Source organism: Podarcis melisellensis (assembly GCF_964234715.1).
Source record: "Podarcis melisellensis genome assembly, chromosome: 5".
Classification (NCBI taxonomy): Eukaryota; Metazoa; Chordata; class Lepidosauria; order Squamata; family Lacertidae; genus Podarcis; species Podarcis melisellensis.
This window is the reverse complement of record NC_138537.1, coordinates 37,467,219-37,486,880: the sequence shown is the minus strand read 5'-3', so window position 1 is coordinate 37,486,880 and position 19,662 is coordinate 37,467,219. Positions and strand designations below refer to the sequence as shown.

Genomic DNA, 19,662 nt, shown 5'->3' with positions numbered 1-19,662 from the left:
AACCCGAGATACCACTGTATTTTGTTCTTTTACTTTGGGGTAGAATTTGATGAAATTTGCAGTCATGGTAGATCCTTCTGGGGAGATGAATCTAGCGGCAATGATTATCCAGTAAAGCAGCCATAACCATTTTGGGATGGGAAAAAATGAAATCAGTTTATCTTCTCTAGTGTTTTGTGGGCAATTGGTCTGAAAATAGACAGGTATGACAGAGATGTTTCTAGGTAAAAAAAGAAGAAGGCACTTTTGAATTTGATTTGGGGAGGAGACTTAAAGGGGTTTGCTTTCCTCCTTGTGATTTATTTGTTAGTTTGCAAGCTCCATTTCAATGGCATTGAATAGGTAGTATTGCACAGAAGGAAGCACACAAAGTGTTATGATTTGAGGAGTGGGCTCATGTGAGCTTTGGGAACTTCCATTTTATGGATCTATACTCTCCTCACTATAGGCACCCCCCTAAGCTGCTTTGACCACTTGTTATGGGGGGTGGGGGAGAGCTCGAGAGTTAGAGGGGGCCTTCTCACTGTGAATCTGCCCTGCCTCTTGTCATTCCCTCACTCTTTCCTAAGCAAGAGGGACTGGAGTTGTCCACATGAGGCGGCTGCTGCTGGTGTAATGCCCAGGAACCTTTCCTCTGCTCAGTTGTTTCCTACAACGCAGGCAAACAGTATTGCTGGGTTGCTACCTCAAAGTGACCCTAGGCTATGCTGTGCTGCTTGCTTCCACTACTACCACAGAAGCCCTGTCCCCTTTTCCACACCACCATTCTACCCATAAAATTCAGTGACTGGACTCCCTTTTTGTTCCTCCAGGCTCCATCACTTCACAAGTTTTAATGTAAGTCTGTCACCTTTTGATTCAGAGTGGGACAAAAGAACAGCAGATGCTTGCAGCTGAAAGTTATCCCTCAAAAGAAACTAAGGAAAATGTTTAGATCTAGGACACATCACTGATTTGCCTTGTTTCTGTAATGTGCATTTTACAAATTCCAGTCTGTTTCTGACTTGCTCCACTTTGATGTGTGTTTCAGGTTTCAGGCCACTCTGTATAACAATGATGCTCTCTGCTTGCCTGTTCACCATAATGAGGAATCTAAGGCTATAACTTTTCCCCTGGGCTGGGGGGGGGTGGTGAATCAGCAACCAGCCCACAGAGAACTCTGGGAATAGTAGCCCTGGAAGTGGAATAAAGGTCTCCTAGCAACGATCAGCATCCAGAACAAACCACAGCTCCCAGAATTCTTTGGGGGAAGCCATGACTGCTTTACGAAACGTCATAGAATCATAGAATTATAGAGTTGGAAGAGACCACAAGGGCCATCGAGTCCAACCCCCTGCCAAGCAGGAAACACCATCAGAGCACTCCTGACATATGGTTGTCAAGCCTCTGCTTAAAGACCTCCAAAGAAGGAGACTCCACCACTCTCCTTGGCAGCAAATTCCACTGTCGAACAGCTCTTACTGTCAGGAAGTTCTTCCTAATGTTTAGGTGGAATCTTCTTTCTTGTAGTTTGGATCCATTGCTCCGTGTCCGCTTCTCTGGAGCAGCAGAAAACAACCTTTTTCCCTCCTCTATGTGACATCCTTTTATATATTTGAACATGGCTATCATATCACCCCTTAACCTCCTCTTCTCCAGGCTAAACATGCCCAGCTCCCTTAGCCGTTCCTCATAAGGCATCGTTTCCAGGCCTTTGACCATTTTGGTTGCCCTCCTCTGGACACGTTCCAGTTTGTCAGTGTCCTTCTTGAACTGTGGTGCCCAGAACTGGACACAGTACTCCAAGTCGTAGTGTTGTTGGTGTCAGTGTGGCCTCAGTAAGACTAGCAAAAGTTTTTTTACTGGGAGGGATTGCAGATGCCTATTTGAGTTAATTCTTTTACCAACAGAACGTAAGTAACACTCATGCATCACACCTGGCAACCAAATACTAGAAATGAGAAGGAATGTACACCATAGCTATACCAACAGGTGAGTGTGAGTGATGTGGAAGAAGTTAGTGTACTGAACACTCCACATCCACAAACTTGTAAGATCAATGCCGGTTGTTTCTTTTGAGCAGTGGGAGATATTATATAGAGCTTTCTGAAATTTTGCATTTAACAAAAGCATTGAGACTCCTCAATTGATTAATTTTAGGATGTTCCTTGTTCACTTGAATTCATTGGTGGACATAAGCATGCGAGAGAATGTTAAAACAAAACCTAAAACATTAAAAACAAGACCCGAACTGTAACTTCTCTCTCTTTGCATCCGGAATCTCTTATATCAGTTATATAAATAAAGACTTTCATCTTTGGCTTTTATTCTGATAGAAGAGACTTTGAAAATACTTGTGAGATAAATGAAAGAACTTCAGTAGAGAAATTAATCTCAGCAAAATACATATATTTGTCACATCTTTGAAAGAGTATTTATCTATTCAAATGTCATTTGATTGCTTTGAAAATGTTCTCTCTAGCAAACTTTAAGAGCCTTACTCCTAAGCAAAGCAGAGCTGGACTTGAGCTAGGAATGCGAGGTAGTGTGCTAGCCAGTGAGGGGGGGGGGGATGACCCTCTACCTTAGGGCTATTCTTGGCCTCCCTTGCTTGGGGACCAGTATAGAAAACCTTTATCCATGTTGTGCTTCTATTTATTGGGAGTTTTTATGTGGAGAAGCATCAAAAAACATTCCCCCATCTACTGCCTGAAGTGATACAGTTCATTCTGCCATTTTGGCACTCCGCTCTCCAGCTTCCACCTGGTTTTACTGCATGTAATACTTTGCCTGAGAATCAGCTGCAGGAGGGGGTATCCTAAATGAATGTGGCTACCAAAAGGCATTGAGGATTCTTGTTGGATTGTTTCTTTTTTTTAACTCCAGGGTGTATCTTTTTTCTATTAACTTGCTGCTTGCATTTTTACACAAGAGTTTGAAACTATGATAGCAGCATAAGTCTTCAGCTTCTAAATTCTCTTCTGCCCCTGACATAAGCATAATATTGTTAATCATTAGCTCCCCTTATAGGAAATATTAATCCCTGCTAATAAAATATTGATCAATACATTTTCTTGATGAATTCTTCAAATTAGCATTCTTCAGCTCATCAAAAATGCTGCTGCTTAGAATTCGCTGCAGCATAAAGCATATATTAATCCATTTTTTTCCCTTCAGGCTGTGTGAAGCCCCTTTAATGTCAGCCTCTGACTCCTCTTCACTTACCAGGCACATTGAAATCCTCCACTGGAATTTTCTGCAACTCACTGAGATTTGCACAACTTCTGTTGGTAACTGTAACTGTTTCTCCCACCTCACAACCAAGGCCTTCGTGTTATGAAGGGCAGATGTTGCTCTTTAGCACTGGCATATTAATAATTCTTTAGCCAATCCATGGATTCATCAGATTCTTTTTTCTTTACTTTCTCTCATTTATAATTGGCACTGCTGCAGGTACAATTGCTGTGCTATTAAGGCAGACCCACACAGCAACACCAGGTAATTAACAGCCTGGCTCACACATCAGTGCAAGCCTGAGTGCCTGGATTTAAGCTGATGGACAAACTCATCTGATGCATATTATATACTGCATATACAGTCATACCTCGGGTTACAGAAGCTCCAGGTTGCCTTTTTTCAGGTTACAGACCTGCTGAAATCCAGAAGTACCCGAATGGGTTACTCCCGGGTTTTGGTGGCCACGCATGCACAGAAGCGCCAAATCGCAACCCGCACATACGCAGACGCGGTGTTGCAGGTTGTGAATGCTGCGGGTTGTGACCATGCCTCCCGCACGGATCACTTTCGCAATCCGAGCATCCACTGTATTATATACTGAGATGCAAGGGTAAACATGTCTTATTCCCAAGGAAGTAGGCATAGCATTACAGCCAGATCCTGTACTGCAGTGACTGGTTAGGGTGTTAGCTAGGGGAATCCACTGGTGGTTCCATGGCTATTGAATCAATATCCTACAGTTATATTGAATGGCTGGGGGGCAGCTAGTACCAGGTGTATTCACAGTTGCTGTCTGAACAGTCGCCCCTGCTGATGTCAGCAACTTTTGGTTGCATGGGGTTGACTCAGCATCCCCCACAAAGAAGCACCTTCCTTGCCACTTATCAGAGTGCATAGGTGAGGTTGACAATCACCCATTCTGAATTGCATCACATGGCTGCAGGCAATTTCACTTAGTGCTCTGTTTCATGGGCAACTGCTGATGCTGCATGTATTCACTTGGATATAAGTCCGGCTGAATTCCACAGGGCATCCTCTGATGTGCACCTAGAATGATGGCCATGCAATGTGATCCTTGACCAGTGTGTTGCAGCTGGAATTGGAAGATGCCTCTCATGGTCAGATCATATTGAAGTGTAGGTGTACAGTATCATGGGTCTGAGAAGTATCACACTCTATCCTTGCAAAGGAACCATAAATGGTTATGTGTGTCTTTTCCTCTTGGCTAAAAACAAGCAGTTGGAGACCATTCATAAGAACCCTGCTAGATTCATAAGAACTCAAAGGACCGTCTAGTTCAGCATCCTTTTCTCACAGTGGCCAACCAGTTCCTAATGGGAAATTTGCAAGCAGGGCATGAAGGCAATAAAGCTCTGATGCTGTTCCCCAGCAACTGGTCTTCAGAGACATATTGCCTCTGATAACTGGAGTTAGTCATCATGACTAGCACTCCATAAATCCCCTTTATCCATCAGTTCATAATCATAGAATTGTAGAGTTGGAAAGGACCCTGAGGATCGTCTAGTCCAGCCTTTCTCAACCTGTGGGCCCCCAAATGTTGTTGAACTACAACTCCCATCACCCCTAGCTAGCAAGGCCAGAGCTCAAGGATGATGGGAGTTGTAGTCCAACAACATCTGGGGACCCACAGGTCAAGAACCGCTGATCTAGTCCAACCAACCCCCTGCAATGCAGGAATATGAAGCTATCCTATACAGGGATCAAACATGCAACCTTGCCAATGATCACACTCTAACCAATGGAGGTATCCAGGTTATAGTGAATTCCAGGAAAGAGGGCCAGGGAGGAACTACTTATTTCAGGGGTAGCCAACATGGTGCCCTCGAGATGTTGCTGAATCTACAATTCCTAGCAGCTCCAGACAGCATGGCCGGTGGTAAGGGAGGATGGGAACTGCGGTTTTGTTAAACATCTGGAGGACACTCTATTGGCTACTCCCGGCCTAGACCAACTGTAAGGACAAAAAATGGTCCAAAGGTGTCGCATGTTGAATCCAGAAAGTTTAAATATTAATCAGTAACAAAAGATCATGCCTAAGAATCAAGTAACAGCCAGCATTATCACACTTCCCTCCACCTGCCATTTGATTCTACTCGGTTTTTCTTTTGAATATGGAATTTTATGTGTAGAATATGCTCAGTTAGGTGTATAATACGACCCAACTGTGCAGAAATGTCATGCATGCAAAATCTATGCAAAGTCCCTACTACGCTGGTGCCTGAATCAATTTAAAGAAGATGCTCCATCAAATAGGATAAAGGCAGATTAAGCACATACAAATGAAACAGTGTGAGGGCATGGGGCTTATCAGAATTTGTTGGCATGCGTGCGGAATACAAATGGAGAAAAAAATTGTGTTTGGTCTTATACAAAACTCATTTAGTGACTACATCTGAAGAGGTCAGAGGTAACTACAGAAATATACAAAGTGGAGCGTTCTGCTGAAAAGGTCATGAACAAACTGGAGAGAAGCATGTCACAGACAATCCCATCTTCACTTACAACACACCTGGCCTTGATGGCATTGGAAGGTCTGGGCATTCAAGGTCTCTCCAGTCTTGCAATTTGTCCATGACAACTTGTCTAAATCAAAATTGGTTTTATTATAGATCATATAAAGTGACCAGTACAATCTGCACGTTAGCTCCCTGTGCCATTTAATGTCCAGCCAAGTATTATTACACCCCTCTTTGCCCCTTATTTTGTTGTGCTTTGGATGTTTGAATTGACAGTTTCTTTTAGCTTTGAAGCCCACAGCAGGGATGGGAAAATCTGTCCATTTCAGTTTCTGTTCCTCATTACTTCACATCTCCACATTTTTGCATCAGTTTGAATTTTTTTTTTAAAAAAAAAAAGGTCATGGGAAAATTTGTGCATTTTAGTTCAAGTTTTCTCCACATTTTGTAGGCAATTTTACTTGATAGAGTTTGCATGCAATCTTCCCTAATATAATCCATTTTGTATTTTATTTTCACTGAATCCTTGCATTTTTATACACACTTTCCCCTAACACAACACATTTATGTACACACAGCTTGGTTGGAGAGCTTCACTGCAAAATTCAGAGAAGTGCAATTTTTGAAGCTCCTGTATTGTTTTGGGAAGTGTGAATTAGGTAGGTAGGTCCACATAAAAATGCAAACCAAACCACATTTCTCCCTCATCTGAACTCTATAGCAGTGTGCTTGAGGTTAAGCTAGCCCTGCCACACAAATGTTCCTATCTACCAGCCACAACATGCTCAAACTAAAGTAAGCACATATCTAGGAAGTGAGAATTGAAAAAGTAATCTCCATAACACTGCAACACAAATCTCTTCACTTTGTTTCAGGGTGTTATACCATGGTCTCTCTCCCACCCCGGTGTTGGGGATAAGCAGTGTCCAGTGCACAGCGGAATGATGAGAAGTATATGCCAACATGCTCTATACTACTTTATTTACAGCTGGTAAGTTACAGAAAAACATTTTCCCTCTGCCGGAGCAGAGAAAGCGTCATCTCTCCACTAAAGCACGGAGAGAATCTCAAACTGAAACTGCAAAGAACAGTGAAAAAACAGGAAACCAGTGTACGTCACATCCAGTCTCCCGTTCCCGTGGGAAAACCTCCAACAGTACATCCTGTGGAATGTAAACATTGTCTTGTGACAAGCACTTCGCTGTTCAGTGAGGAAGCAGAAACCAACATCCTCCCCCTTTCTGTGAACATCACTGGACAGCGTGTTCGTACAATATCAGTACAAACCCAACTTCTGCACATAGGTACAGTGTTGATCCCTTGATACAATCTTGGACAATACATCAGCAGGAATTTCATTGCCTGGCATATAGGACACCGTTACGAGTCCCTTCTGAATACGTTCCCTAGCATGTTGCAACTTCAATTGCAAGTGCTTCGTGCTTTGCTTACAACCTTCAGAATTCAGCAAAGCCAAACATGCTTTGTTGTCCTGGTATGCCTGGATTGGACATTTGACAGGAATTTTCATGTCTTTGCACAATTGTAACAACCATTCACAATCTTTAAGTGAATAAGACAGTGCATTCAGTTCAGCTTCACAAGTACTTAAGCTAACTGTTGTTTGCTTCTTGCACGACCAATCAAATAGACCCTGATTGTACTTATAGCAAACTCCAGACGTACTTTTCCTGTCTGTAGTGTCACTTCCAAAACTTGCATCTGCAAATATCTCAAGACCACCAGACTTCTGATTGTTGAATCTCAGTCTGTAATGCATAGTGCCTTTCAAATACCGCGCTATGCGTTTCAGAGCTTTCCAATCCTTAACAGTAGGATTGTTGACTTGTCTGCTTAGCAAATTACAGCTTACAGCAATGTCTGGTCTTGAACATCTGGCAATGAAGTTTAGCTTGCCTAGCACACTTCTGTACAGTGTAGTGTCAGAAAATGCTTCTTCAGTGTCATCTACCTGATAACCTGTTATCATCGGTGTGTCCACAGGGTTAGCATCCATCAGGTTTAGCTTGCTTAACACATCAGCAATTTTCCGTGACTGGTGTACTAGAATGTTACCATCTTGATCTCTCTCTATTTCCAAAAGAATAAAAGATCATCAACATAAAACAAACAATACAGTTTCTTTTGCCCCTCCTCTTTGACAAATACACATGGATCAGCTTTCCCTTGCTTAAAACCTAGAGAAAACAATACTTCAGTGAGTTTTGTGTGCCAACACCGTGCACTTTGTTTGAGACCATAAAGGGACTTTTTCAGAGCACAAACAAATCCCTGTTTTACCTGTACGCCATCAGGTGGAAGCATATAAAGTGATTCACCTAGAGATCCGTACAGAAAAGCTGTATTCACATCATGGTGACTAATGTGTAGATTTTCCTCTGCAGCTAGCTTGAGCATAAGCCTAATGCTCTCATACCTCACTGTGGGTGAGTAGGTCTCGTGATAGTCTTCACCTGGTACCTGTGCAAAACCTCTGGCTACCAACCTGGCTTTGTGTCTGACTATCTTGCCATTTTGATCAGTCTTCGCTTTGAAGACCCATTTGCTTCCAAGCAATTTCATTCCTGGAACTACTGGAACAAGCTCCCATGTTTTGTTCCTTTCCAAGGAATCAAGCTCAGCCTTCATGGCATTTAACCATGGCTCAGCTTCCTTTGAATCCAAATCCTGGATTTCTTGGAAACTTGAAGGTTCAAAAACCTTCTTGGAGCTTTTAACAGCTGTTACTGCTATCTTAGCAAACTCATCAGCAAATCTCTTTGGAGGTCTGCCTTTTATGGCTCTCTGTGACCTGCGAATTAGCCTTAAGTCTTCAACACTCTCCTCTTCCTTCTTAGGAGAAAAGTGACCTATTGTGAACAATGGTTCCTCCAATTCTTGATCAGAGCTTTCAGAGGGTCGCATAGAGGCTTTCGCACTCTTGAAATCCTCTGAATCATCTGATTCAGTTTCAGACTCAGAATCAGAACCTTCATCAGTGGGTGTGGGTTGTTGCGGTTGCTTTTGACTATCCCCAGTCTCATCACTGTCATCAGGATAACATTGGAAAATTCCCACATTTTCCCCCCACTTGGCATTGTACTCAACACTTCTTGTGAGCTTAATTTCCTTAGAGTCAGTCATCATTATTCTGTAAGACCCTTTCTGATAACCTAGAAAGATACCATGCAATCCACGCTTGTCTAACTTGGAGTTTTGTGGTGAGCGAACCCACATGTCAGAACCAAAAATTTTCATGTGTTTGATGTATGGCTTCTTGCCAAACATCTTCTCATAGGGGGTACAACCAATCGCTGAAGATAACCTGCGATTATAACTGTAAGTGAAACATGAGAGAGCTTCGGCCCAATAACTCTCTGGAAGATTTGCATCATGCAGCAAGGTTTTTAACCCTTGAAGCAAAGTTTGATTTGCTCGTTCCGCAAGTCCATTCTGCCATGGCGAGCGAGGACTAGACAAATCGTGTTGAATTCCTTTCTCAGCCAGAAAAGCTTCAAACTGCTGAGAAGTGAATTCACCCCCCCCGGTCAGTGAAAAGAATCTCTATCTTCTTACCATGCACATTTCCCAACCAAGCACAGAATTCCTTGAACCTAGGAAAAGCCTCTGATTTCTGCTTGAGATTGTACACAAAAATATACCTGGAAAATGCATCAATAAGAACCATGAAGTACCTATTTCCACCCAAAGAGGGCGCTAGTGGTCCAACCAAATCAGCATGAACAATTTGGTATGGTTCTGTAGCTTGCCTACTAGACACCTTACCTTTCGCAGCCATTTTTACCTTGTTTGCTGCGCATGCCTTGCACTTCATGTGGTACCTGCAGGGTTTAATAGTCATACCTTCAACCAAGGCAGGCATTTTAGATACTGCTTCAAAATGCAAATGTCCAAATTTTCGATGAAAATCGTGAATACATTCTGCATGCAAACTTTTGTTAGAACCTGCAATGCAACAAGTGTCATCCTGCACAACATCATCATAATACAAAAGAAACAAACGATCAACAAATTCAGCATACAATTGATAATCATTTTTCTTGGTGATGATGCATCTATTGTTTTTAAAGGAAACGTCAATCTTCTTCTCAATCAGCTGTCCAACGCTGAGCAGATTATGTTTTGCATCCGGCACATAAAGAACATCCTGTATCGATAAGTCCAAACTGTGAAGAACAACAGTTCCGTAGCCTTTACTGGGGATAGTGTGGTCATCCGCCTGGTGAATCGCACCTTCCTGCGGTGTAAAAGACACGAACAGTCGCTTATCGTTGCACATGTGGTGCGTTGCGGCCGAATCAACAACGAAGAAAGATCTAGACGTCTTCTGGACCTCTGCAACCTCTGCAACCTCTGCAACCTTTGGAGCGAAGCGTGAGACCATTGCCTTGTGCTGCGTTGTCCTGGACACCGGACCTTTGCCTTTGCCTCGGCCTTTTCCACGCGATGAGCTTTCGCTGCGCTGCTCTGTCTTGGCCTTGGGATATTTGCATTCCCTCTTCATATGGCCTAGACGTCCACACGAGTAGCATTTCACTGCCTTCAAAGCTTTGGCGCCATCTGGTGGTTCCACTGCACTATGGGATGACGACTGTGAAGTCTCCCCCTTGTTGATGCAGCTATCACCCCGCCGATCTGCTTCATTCTGAATCATGGCAGTATCACAAGCTACTGTGAGTTGAGCATTTGGCTGATCAGTGGTATCAAATTCCCCACTTGCTTCATCCAGCCTTCTGCAGCTAGCCATCATGACCTTGGCATTTGCTGCTTTAAATCAGACTGCTTTAATCCAAAGGCAAATCAAAACAGCCTCTGCTTGTGAGCCTGAGCCTCTTTGCTTATCTGCAGCTGCTTCAAACTGCATTCCCAAAGGCAAGTTCAATAGCGAAAGTCCCCAAGTGCTTTCTCTATGTGGCCCTTTAATTCTTGCTGCGTCACTGAATTCTGCAGCTGCTTTGAAACAACAGCATTTGTAAAAGTTACTTTCACTTTCCCAGCCATCCAAGCCACTACGCTTGTGCCGTGGAAAACGGCTTTAAAAGTTCAAAGTCCAGCCATAAAGCCATTAATTAGAAGCTGGCAGGCTTCCCGGAGCAGTAGCACATACCTTCATCAATCATCTTGACGTGCAGAGCAGATACCGTGCGTTCCGTCTCTCTGCCGCTGTTCCGATGCTCCATTGTTCCTTTGCCAGGAGCCCGACTTCTGAAGTCCATCCTCAAAACACTGCATTTTTCTGGGCCCGAAACCAAATGTTGGGGATAAGCAGTGTCCAGTGCACAGCGGAATGATGAGAAGTATATGCCAACATGCTCTATACTACTTTATTTACAGCTGGTAAGTTACAGAAAAACATTTTCCCTCTGCCGGAGCAGAGAAAGCGTCATCTCTCCACTAAAGCACGGAGAGAATCTCAAACTGAAACTGCAAAGAACAGTGAAAAAACAGGAAACCAGTGTACGTCACATCCAGTCTCCCGTTCCCGTGGGAAAACCTCCAACAGTACATCCTGTGGAATGTAAACATTGTCTTGTGACAAGCACTTCGCTGTTCAGTGAGGAAGCAGAAACCAACACCCGGTATATCAAAATGCATATCTATTTTCCACCTAGCAGTTGGAAAGCCCGTCAAAGTGCAAGTAGATAAATAGGTACCGCTGCGGTGGGAAGGTAAACAGCATTTCTGTGCGCTCTGGTTTCCGTCACAGTGTTCTGTTGTGCCAGTAGTGGTTTAGTCATGCTGGCCACATGACCTAGAAATCTGTCTGATAAGTAGATAAATAGGTACCGCTGCGGTGGGAAGGTAAACAGCATTTCTGTGTGCTGCTCTGGTTCCCCAGAAGTGGCTTAATAGTCATTCTGGCACATGAACTGGAAGCTGTCTGTGGACAAATGCTGGCTCCCTCAGCCTATAGAGCAAGATAAGCGCGCAACTCCAGAGTCGTCTGCGACAGGACCTAACAGTCAGTTTACCTTTACTAATTTTATGAATTGACACCTAAAAGATAACTATCAAATCAGAACCCCAGATCTCCCAACCACCATACCCAGCAAAATTTTCTCTCAGGCTTGGAGTACCTCATATCAATCTACCCTGTTGAAGATGCAGAATCATAAAGGATGAGGGCTGGACTCTCTCATACCCACCAGCATTTCTCTGACGAAAATAGGGATGTCCTAAGGAAAAGCAGGATATTCCAGGATCAAATCAGAAACCTGGATGGCTTCTGTAAATCCAGGACTGTTCCTGGAAAAAAGGGGCACTTGGATAGTCTGCTCTCTGGATCCAGTTGTAACTGGAGCATGACTCCAAAAAGTCCTAGCTGAATCTCTTTGTGTTATTCTCCTCAGCATATGTTTCTGTTGCCTCCTTTTCCTGAAGTTAACACTGCAGGGGTAAAGGGTGAAAATGAAGAGTTGCGCTAGGCCTAGACACAGCTATGAGCATGTGCAACCACATTTAGAGATGCTGGAAACTATAGGAAATGTAGTTTCTGTGGCTCCCAAAATTTCTGGACTCTATTCTGAGTGTGTGAAGCATTTCATGTCTCCATTTGTGATGATCCTGAAAATACTTTATGGGCAAAAAGTGCTACATAAATGAGAAAATGAAGCCTTTTTGAACATTACGTTTGCCTCAGTATCAAGGGGAGTCATTTAGGCAAAAATGTCCTGGTAGAATGGCCTATCATATTATTCAGGAAAGAGTTGTGCACACAAGTGATCAGGTATCCAGTATCCAACTTACAAACTCCCTCCTCCACACACTGAAAAAGTTTAAAATTTCATGAAGCCATCTTCAACTTAATTCTTCATTGAGGTCCATTGGAGTTAAAAGGAGAAAACAGGATTCTGATACATTTTACCTCCCAGCAGAAAGCGAAGAAGAATAACTAAGAGCTGGAGATAGCTGAGTTGCAGAATTTGTAAATAATGAAAACCAAACACAGGGATTCTCTGCTAACTTGATTTTTATTCCTCGCTAGGCAATGCATAATGCCGTAACATTTTTCAGCATACATTGAAAAACACTTCACTGTTTTAGAGCACAGGTATTTAGGAATAGGATATTTCACTGCTGAATGTGAACAAAAGCAAAATGAGGTAATCTTTAAGGCTGCAGTTTGTTACTTACCTTGGAGTAAGCTGCATCAAACTCAGTGGCTCATACTTCTGAGTAGACATTTATAGAAATGCCCTGTTAGCAACATAAACCTGAAGATGTATTTTGCAAATTGCCACAAGCAAGATGTCACTAGAAAAAAATAGAAAGGCTTTTTGTTAAAGAAGTGTGACAGCTGAAGGTCCTTTGGGTTTAGGTGTTGTTGTTTTTAAATCACTCCCTGTTTAAATTTTAAAAATATATATTAAAAAAAGATTGCATTGCTCAAGTAGTTTGTTCAAGCCTCTTGGAATAGCTTGAGTTACATCCTGTGTTTCAAAAATGTGGATCTATCTATGATCTCAAGGGAGAGATGCCACAGAAAAGCTGGAGAAATCGGAGACCATGGACAAATAGCAAGCTGTGATGTCTGATAAGTATCTGCACAGGGTTCTGAAGTCGTCCAACCCCCTGGCAGGTGCAGAGACTAACCAATATATCTGTACCATCCGTCTCTAGAAGAGAGAGGTAGAAGTTTGTTTGGGTTGTCTGTCTTGTATCCAGCAAGCACAGAACTAAAACAAATAGCAGGTTTTTGTCTATGTTTTGGGTGATGGAGGGAGCAGAGACCACCCCTCTCTCCCTACATCTCCAGCTGTAGCCAATCAGTTTTGTTATGGAAATTGCAGGTATATGGCCCAGGATGGGGTGATGGATGTCTCTTTATTGAACCAATAATTAGTGTGATGGGTTCACTTTCAGCCCTGGAATGTCAAGGGCATCAGCTTTTGGAAGATGACTCATTCTTCCTCTAAGGCTAAGCTAAGAGTGAATCTTAAGGCCTCTGTGTAAAAGAAAGTAGAACATGAAGAAGACACAAAGTACCCAAATCCATATAAACATTGTATTTTAGCATCAAATAAATTTAGAAAGATGTATTCTGTGGGAAAACACATTCAAAATAGCTATTTAAATATAAATCCTGTATGGATTTTTAATTTTTTTAAAAAATGCAGGTATGAGATGGAATACTTAGAACAAAAGAAGAGCCTGCTGGATCCGGCCAATGGCCCATCTAGTCCAGCATCCTGTTCTGACAGTTGCCAATCAGATGCTCTATTGGGAAACCCCTAAGGAGGACCCAAGCACAGTAGTCCTCTCCCTTCCTCTCTTCTGAATAAAGACATGTAAAACTATGTTTGTTTGAAATGCATTTGCGTTTTCTTTGTTGTAAGCTATACTGAGCATGATTCTTTTATGTGGAAAAGAAGCATACAAATAAAATTGGGAGGGGAGGAACCTGGAAGTGACATGTCCAGAAATCCACTGATAACCAGCACCTCCTTCTCTCCCCCCCCCCCGTCATTGCCTGAGAATGGAAGAGGTTGCGCCATTTCCATCTTACCTGCAGGGCATGCCCGCCGCACCGTCTGCCCTCTGCTCATGCCTCTGGCCTCTCACTACTGATACCATCCACTCCTCCTATTAGGGGGGAAATGGCCCACCATTTGTGCCTGCAATGGAAGCAGAGTGACTCTATCTCAAGCATCAAGCTGTGGAGTGCTTTGCTTCTGAGTGGAGGAAAGGGCAGTGACCAAGCCAGCTAGCCAATGGTGAAGAACGATAATATATTTGTATGGTTTGCTGATATGCTACATATACACATACATGGAAAAAGAGACTGTCATGGCACTGGGAACATGCCTTAACCTGTTTCTTTGGTCTGTGGTGGCCGTTAGGCTAAGAAAGAATGACTTGCCTGCTGACTGTAGGTGAGCATGGACTTGAATCTGCAGTTATTTACACCCCAAGAAAAGCAGCTTGCCATGTAGGGTAAAGTCACTGTGCTGGTTTCCTGGCAGGTGAGTTGCTGCTGCTTAAAGGGAGGGAGGAAAGTGAGGCATTGGGGAGTTTGGTGCTGGTCCAACACAGGAGCAAGAGCACCAGGTAGGCTCTGCTGCTGTGTTTGCACCAGAAGCACCAATTATGCAGGGTTGTGGGTGCTCCCACTCCCACAACATTTCTCATGACAGGGCTGGGCACCCACAACTTTTGTGTTGGGGCCATGCATGCTGTGGCAGCATGCACATCCAACGTCAGCACACCCACTGACGTGCTCGTCTAATGTCAGATGCCCACATGCCCATGGCATGTGCAGCCCCAGCCACCCACGGTTTTGGGACCAAGCTGGTGGGCCTGGTTTGCACCACGCAGATCTCCCCTCCACTTCACCTCTCCTAGTAAGCAACAGTGACTCACCTACCAGGAAGCTAGCATAGCAGCTCTGCCCCACCTGGTGAACCACTTCTGTGCCCAATCACAGCATTCTGTAGCTGTACCACTATAGCAGCTTTTAAGAGCCCTAGAAGGGTCAAGAAGTGAGCACTGCCTTGAGGTCTTGTTCGTAGCTTTTCTCCTCTGGGTGTGCTTGAGCACCTATTTATCCAGCCACGAAATGGGATGTTGCTGAATTCCTGAAGCCGTAATGGGTCCATGGAGAATCAAACAGTTGCATTTAAACCTTTTGGCATGTAGGTGAATTGTTTCATTTTTCTCATCCACATCATCATTTCCTCCTCCATTCTCCTTCCTTAAATAGTCATTTAAAATGAGAAAAATATAAGTGGAGACCTCTGACCTCTGTGTTTAGTTAATGATGTATTGGCTCTCATGCCCTTAAGGAAACAGAAACCTTCAGCATGATGGCTCCTCATTGTTGCAAAGCTCAGGGCAAGGCATTCTTGTTTAGCCAAGAGAAGCCCACAGTGCCTCCATTCATTTCTGTAATGGCTTGGTTGACCTTCATGAAAAGAAAGTTACATTACGGATATAAGCCATTTTAGCAAGAGAGCGATAATAATAGTATTTGATCTCCTTTAGAAGCTATCCTGCATTACCATATCTGCAATTTACTCAGGATCTTTCTGCAGATGAAGACATGTGTGTGTTTTGTGGGAGAAGGGGAGAGGGATAGAAGGAAGTGGTCCTACCCTGCAATTCCATTCATTTTTTGCAAGTTACATTTGCAAGGTGCCCAAGATGGAGCTAATAAAGTCCAGTAGAAAGGATGATAGCATTTGGAGGAAAAGAGTGTTCCTTAGCTGCTTGTGAGAATCATCTCATCATTTTGGTTCTATCTAGAGTGATGAATTGTTCACACAGAGTCTTCTTCCATTTTATAAATAGGCACCCAGGGTATACAGGATCTTTCTGTTCTATGAATTCCACCACCCATGTGCTGTCAGCTTTGCTCCTTAGAGTAGCAGCACCCAGCATATACTCTCTCCCTGCCCCACCCAGCCTTCCCATGAAGGAGACAAGCTAGATGGGATCACTGGAGACCATTTGTGAAGTGGAGCCCAGCAGTATGAATTTTCCCTTTTCCTTGGGTCCTACTTTCCTTGAAGGCGCTTTCTAGCCAACTGGAGTTCCAACCATCTGACAAAGACAGAGACAAACTTCTGTCATTCTCCTCGGATTCATAAGTGGTTGAGAGACAGAGAGAAAATGGACTACTTTAAAGTGAGACACAGCCCTAGCACTACCTAGCAACAGCACTGGCTCCACCCAGTATCAGCTCCTGCAGAAATGTGGGGAAATGAATTTAAGAGTGGAAAAATGAAAAACTGAAATAACTGAATTTCACATAGCCTTCCATCCCTATGCTGCCCTTAACTTTTATCTTGCATTGGGAATTAATTATAGAATAATACATGAATGCATGGCTTTCTCTGTCTCTTGCCAATTCTTTTTTCTCATTTACAAGTTACAATATATACACTGAACTGCATGAATTCTGATAGAATACTTGGCACTTTTAAAAAGTGTTTGCATGACTCCTCATGGATGAAAACATTACCTTGGAATTTCGTTCCCATGCAACTTTGCTGATGCCAGATCATGAAATAGAGGCTTCCTGCAGGGATAAAACAACCTGCTGACATCATTCTCTAGATAAATTGTGTGGTTGACCAAATCTGATGTAATATCTTTCCAGTTCTATATGATTATAGAATAATTTTGCATGCTATACCCGGAGCAGAAAAGATCATATAGGAGAAATAAGATGATCTTTCCCCTCTGACAATTCTTTGTCTGTTCTGACTATAAGAATCTGCACTGAATTTTCATGAGGCATATTTGTGCCCAAACTGGGGGTGCGTAAAAAATGTTGGTGAAAATCCCCTACTTGCATTATTTCTTAGTTTTCTGCAGCTATTTCCCCCAATCTGCCTTTTGGTGAGGGAGAAGAAAATGCCTAGAGAACATGTTGACATTCCCTCTCATTGGGACATACATCTTAATGTACATCTCATTGTTCCTTTCAGTGGGATGAACATCCCAGTGTTGGCCAGTGTGCTCTTGGTTACCCCAGCACTGAGGGTTCATCAACAGCGGCTTACTCCCTCTTTCCTTAAAACCCTAATGGACAGTTTCACATAATTTGAACACATGACATTTCTCCACACCTAGTCTGATCATCTAGCTTCATATTGTCCACACTGACTGAATACTCCAGGAACTGAACCTAGAGCATATGATCTATCACTGAGTTATAGCCTCTCCCCCAAATGAGGGTCAATTAATATTCATTACCACAACTGACTGTTCCTGCTATGCAGAGTTAGAATCATGTGAACATACAGTATATGGCTGTCATCTGCTGAGTCAAATTATTGTTTGATGTATCCCATTGTTGCTTCTTCCACCTGGCAGATCTCAAACAGAGGTTTTAGCCTTGTTGAGACTCTTTAACTTGAAAACACTGGAGATTAAACCTTAGTCACATAAAACATATCTTCTGCTATTGTGCTATTGCCTTTCCAATCCACATCTTTCAGGGATCAGAGACAGTACACAACAGTGAAAGCCGTGAAACAGGGTTGCACCATTTAGAACAGTGTCACAGCAGCTGGGAAGAGGCACGGCAGTCATTGCAGTGGAGTAGTATTGGGTTCCTACTAGCCGCCTTAAGCTTATGACTACTTTAAGCAATAGTGTTTTCCTCATCCTCAAGCAATGTTTGCTAACTTATCTTGAACTGCCTCAATACGTTTTGCTGCAATAGTGGCTGGCAAGGATGGATAGCAGCATGCATCTAGCCTCCCAGCAGCAGTGTCACTGCAGCTTGCTGGAAGGCAGAGACAAGGCAATGCGGAGTGCTATGTGGATGTACCAGGCAAAGGTCTGGGTTGTTTTCACTGTTGTGTGGCGCAGCACTGACCTCCTCACTATCTTGCCCCTCTCCTTCCTGGTAAGCCACAGCAACATCAGTGCTGGGAGGTCTTGTGCACATCCCCAGCCCACCCCTCTGGCCACTACTCTTTTGCTGCCTGAGGTGGAACAGCATGTTCCTTCCCATCCTCCAGGCACACAGAACCCAAGATTTGCTAAGTTATTTTGGCAGCCAAGGCAAACATTTGTACAAGCACCTCTCTCTGGGGATAAAAATTCAATAACAAATGAAGAATTTGCTACCTTTTCACAATGCCCCAAACCAGCTCCCCAAGGCATCTGCTTTACTCCACTAAATGGTAGGACCGGCTTGGCTTGTAGGAGCCATTTTGGAATGCCCTGCTCTGTTGTGAGGGCTGAAGAAATTTGCTGAGCCTGGGAAGAGAGAAAATATTTGAAGCAACACATTAATTCTCATTCTCCCCCCACCTTTTTTTGTCTGTTCTAGAAACAAAAGGGAGAATGAAGAGAGTCTGTTTAATTTGTGAATTTCACAGCTTCAGCTTCGCGAGACGGCGTTCCCCACTCCCACTCCCCACAACAACAGGCATGGAAAGAGCTCTGAGTATTAACAGTGGCTGATCAATAACTAATCCGCAGTGTCCCAGTTACCAGCTTGATAGAGAAAATTCACGGTGCTTAAGTAATTCTAACTAATCTTAATGAATGCTGCCATACTCGCATGCCTGCTGAGCACTGTGAAATTTATAGAAAAATGTCATTTTGCTGCTCTGTATATTTTTCTCTCACTCATCAAAGCAGCATAAAAAATGCCCTTAGAAATCTGCTATCTTTGGCTGCCAGATGAGGGCTTCAGAAGGCAAGCACTCATTTTTGTGTGTGTCATAAGCAGAGAAGATTATGAATACATTATCAAGTTAACATTTTTTAAAAAATAAAAATAAAAATCAAAACACCTAATTTTACATTCTTACTTATTCATTCCATGCCCATAACCACCTCAGCCCTCTGTCACCTCCTGCCCATTCCTTTCTGAATAAAGAGCGTAATGCCAAACTACGGACCTGCTACAGACAAGACCTGTTGACACATGTTTGTACTCTATTTTTTATTATACACTTTTGCTTTGAAAACAGCTGAGAAAAGAGCAATCTGGTATTTCCAAAATGGCTTATTTATGTATTTGGTGCTTTCAGTTGGGACTAGCATCTGCTTGCTACTTTTCTTAGCGAACGGTTGGAGAAATGTAATTGTAAACACGATCAGTTTCCTGGGAAGCCAGAAGAGAAAATGCTGAGGGTGGGGGGAGAGAGAGAGACCCTGCTGGAAAGAGTAATGTGCCTCATGGCCTACATTATATTAAATCAAATGACAAGAGGGGCACCTACCCCAGGTGCAACCTAGACAGAAGTGCAAAATAGGCTTTGAGGTTCATGTGATCTTATTTATTTGATATCTTTTTAGACCATTCAAATGCATAAAAGGTAATCGTGTAACATCACAGCACACATGCACACACACTCAGAAGCCAATAAAATGCCGAATATTAAAACCAGCCGCATTGCCCATATATTCTATCATTTCCCACATTCTTTCTGTTCAGCATCCATAGCTATTATACTCTTGATGTAATCCAGCTGTTTCCACCTAT

General features: G+C 43.1%; 1 protein-coding gene across 7 annotated transcripts; it reads left to right on the top strand.

Annotated features, from left to right (window-relative positions):
- Positions 1–1,791: 1,791 nt before the first annotated feature.
- LOC309369626 (uncharacterized protein) lies at positions 1,792–18,820 on the top strand. 7 transcript variants are annotated; one of them, XM_081910644.1, is made up of 5 exons: positions 1,792–1,971; positions 3,157–3,269; positions 3,433–3,477; positions 6,272–6,352; positions 13,832–14,010. In XM_081910644.1, exons 1-5 carry the CDS (start codon positions 1,937–1,939, stop codon positions 13,849–13,851), a joined length of 294 nt encoding a protein of 97 aa, XP_081766770.1. In that variant the 5' UTR covers positions 1,792–1,936; the 3' UTR covers positions 13,852–14,010. The 7 variants fall into 7 exon arrangements, 2 of the variants coding, with proteins under 2 accessions (XP_081766770.1, XP_081766769.1); XR_014168194.1 differs by lacking the exon at positions 6,272–6,352 and having other exon boundaries at positions 1,792–1,892; XM_081910643.1 differs by lacking the exons at positions 6,272–6,352; positions 13,832–14,010 and adding an exon at positions 18,499–18,820.
- The last annotated feature ends 842 nt before the right edge of the window (positions 18,821–19,662 follow it).

Excerpts from the sequence above, each read along its gene's own strand:
- LOC309369626 (XM_081910643.1), top strand. The coding sequence starts at position 1,937 with ATGAGAAGGAATGTACACCATAGCTATACCAACAG. Across the intron at positions 1,972-3,156 it reads CACCATAGCTATACCAACAG|GCTGTGTGAAGCCCCTTTAA; the intron begins GTGAGTGTGAGT and ends TTTTCCCTTCAG. Across the intron at positions 3,478-18,498 it reads GACCCACACAGCAACACCAG|AAACAAAAGGGAGAATGAAG; the intron begins GTAATTAACAGC and ends TGTCTGTTCTAG.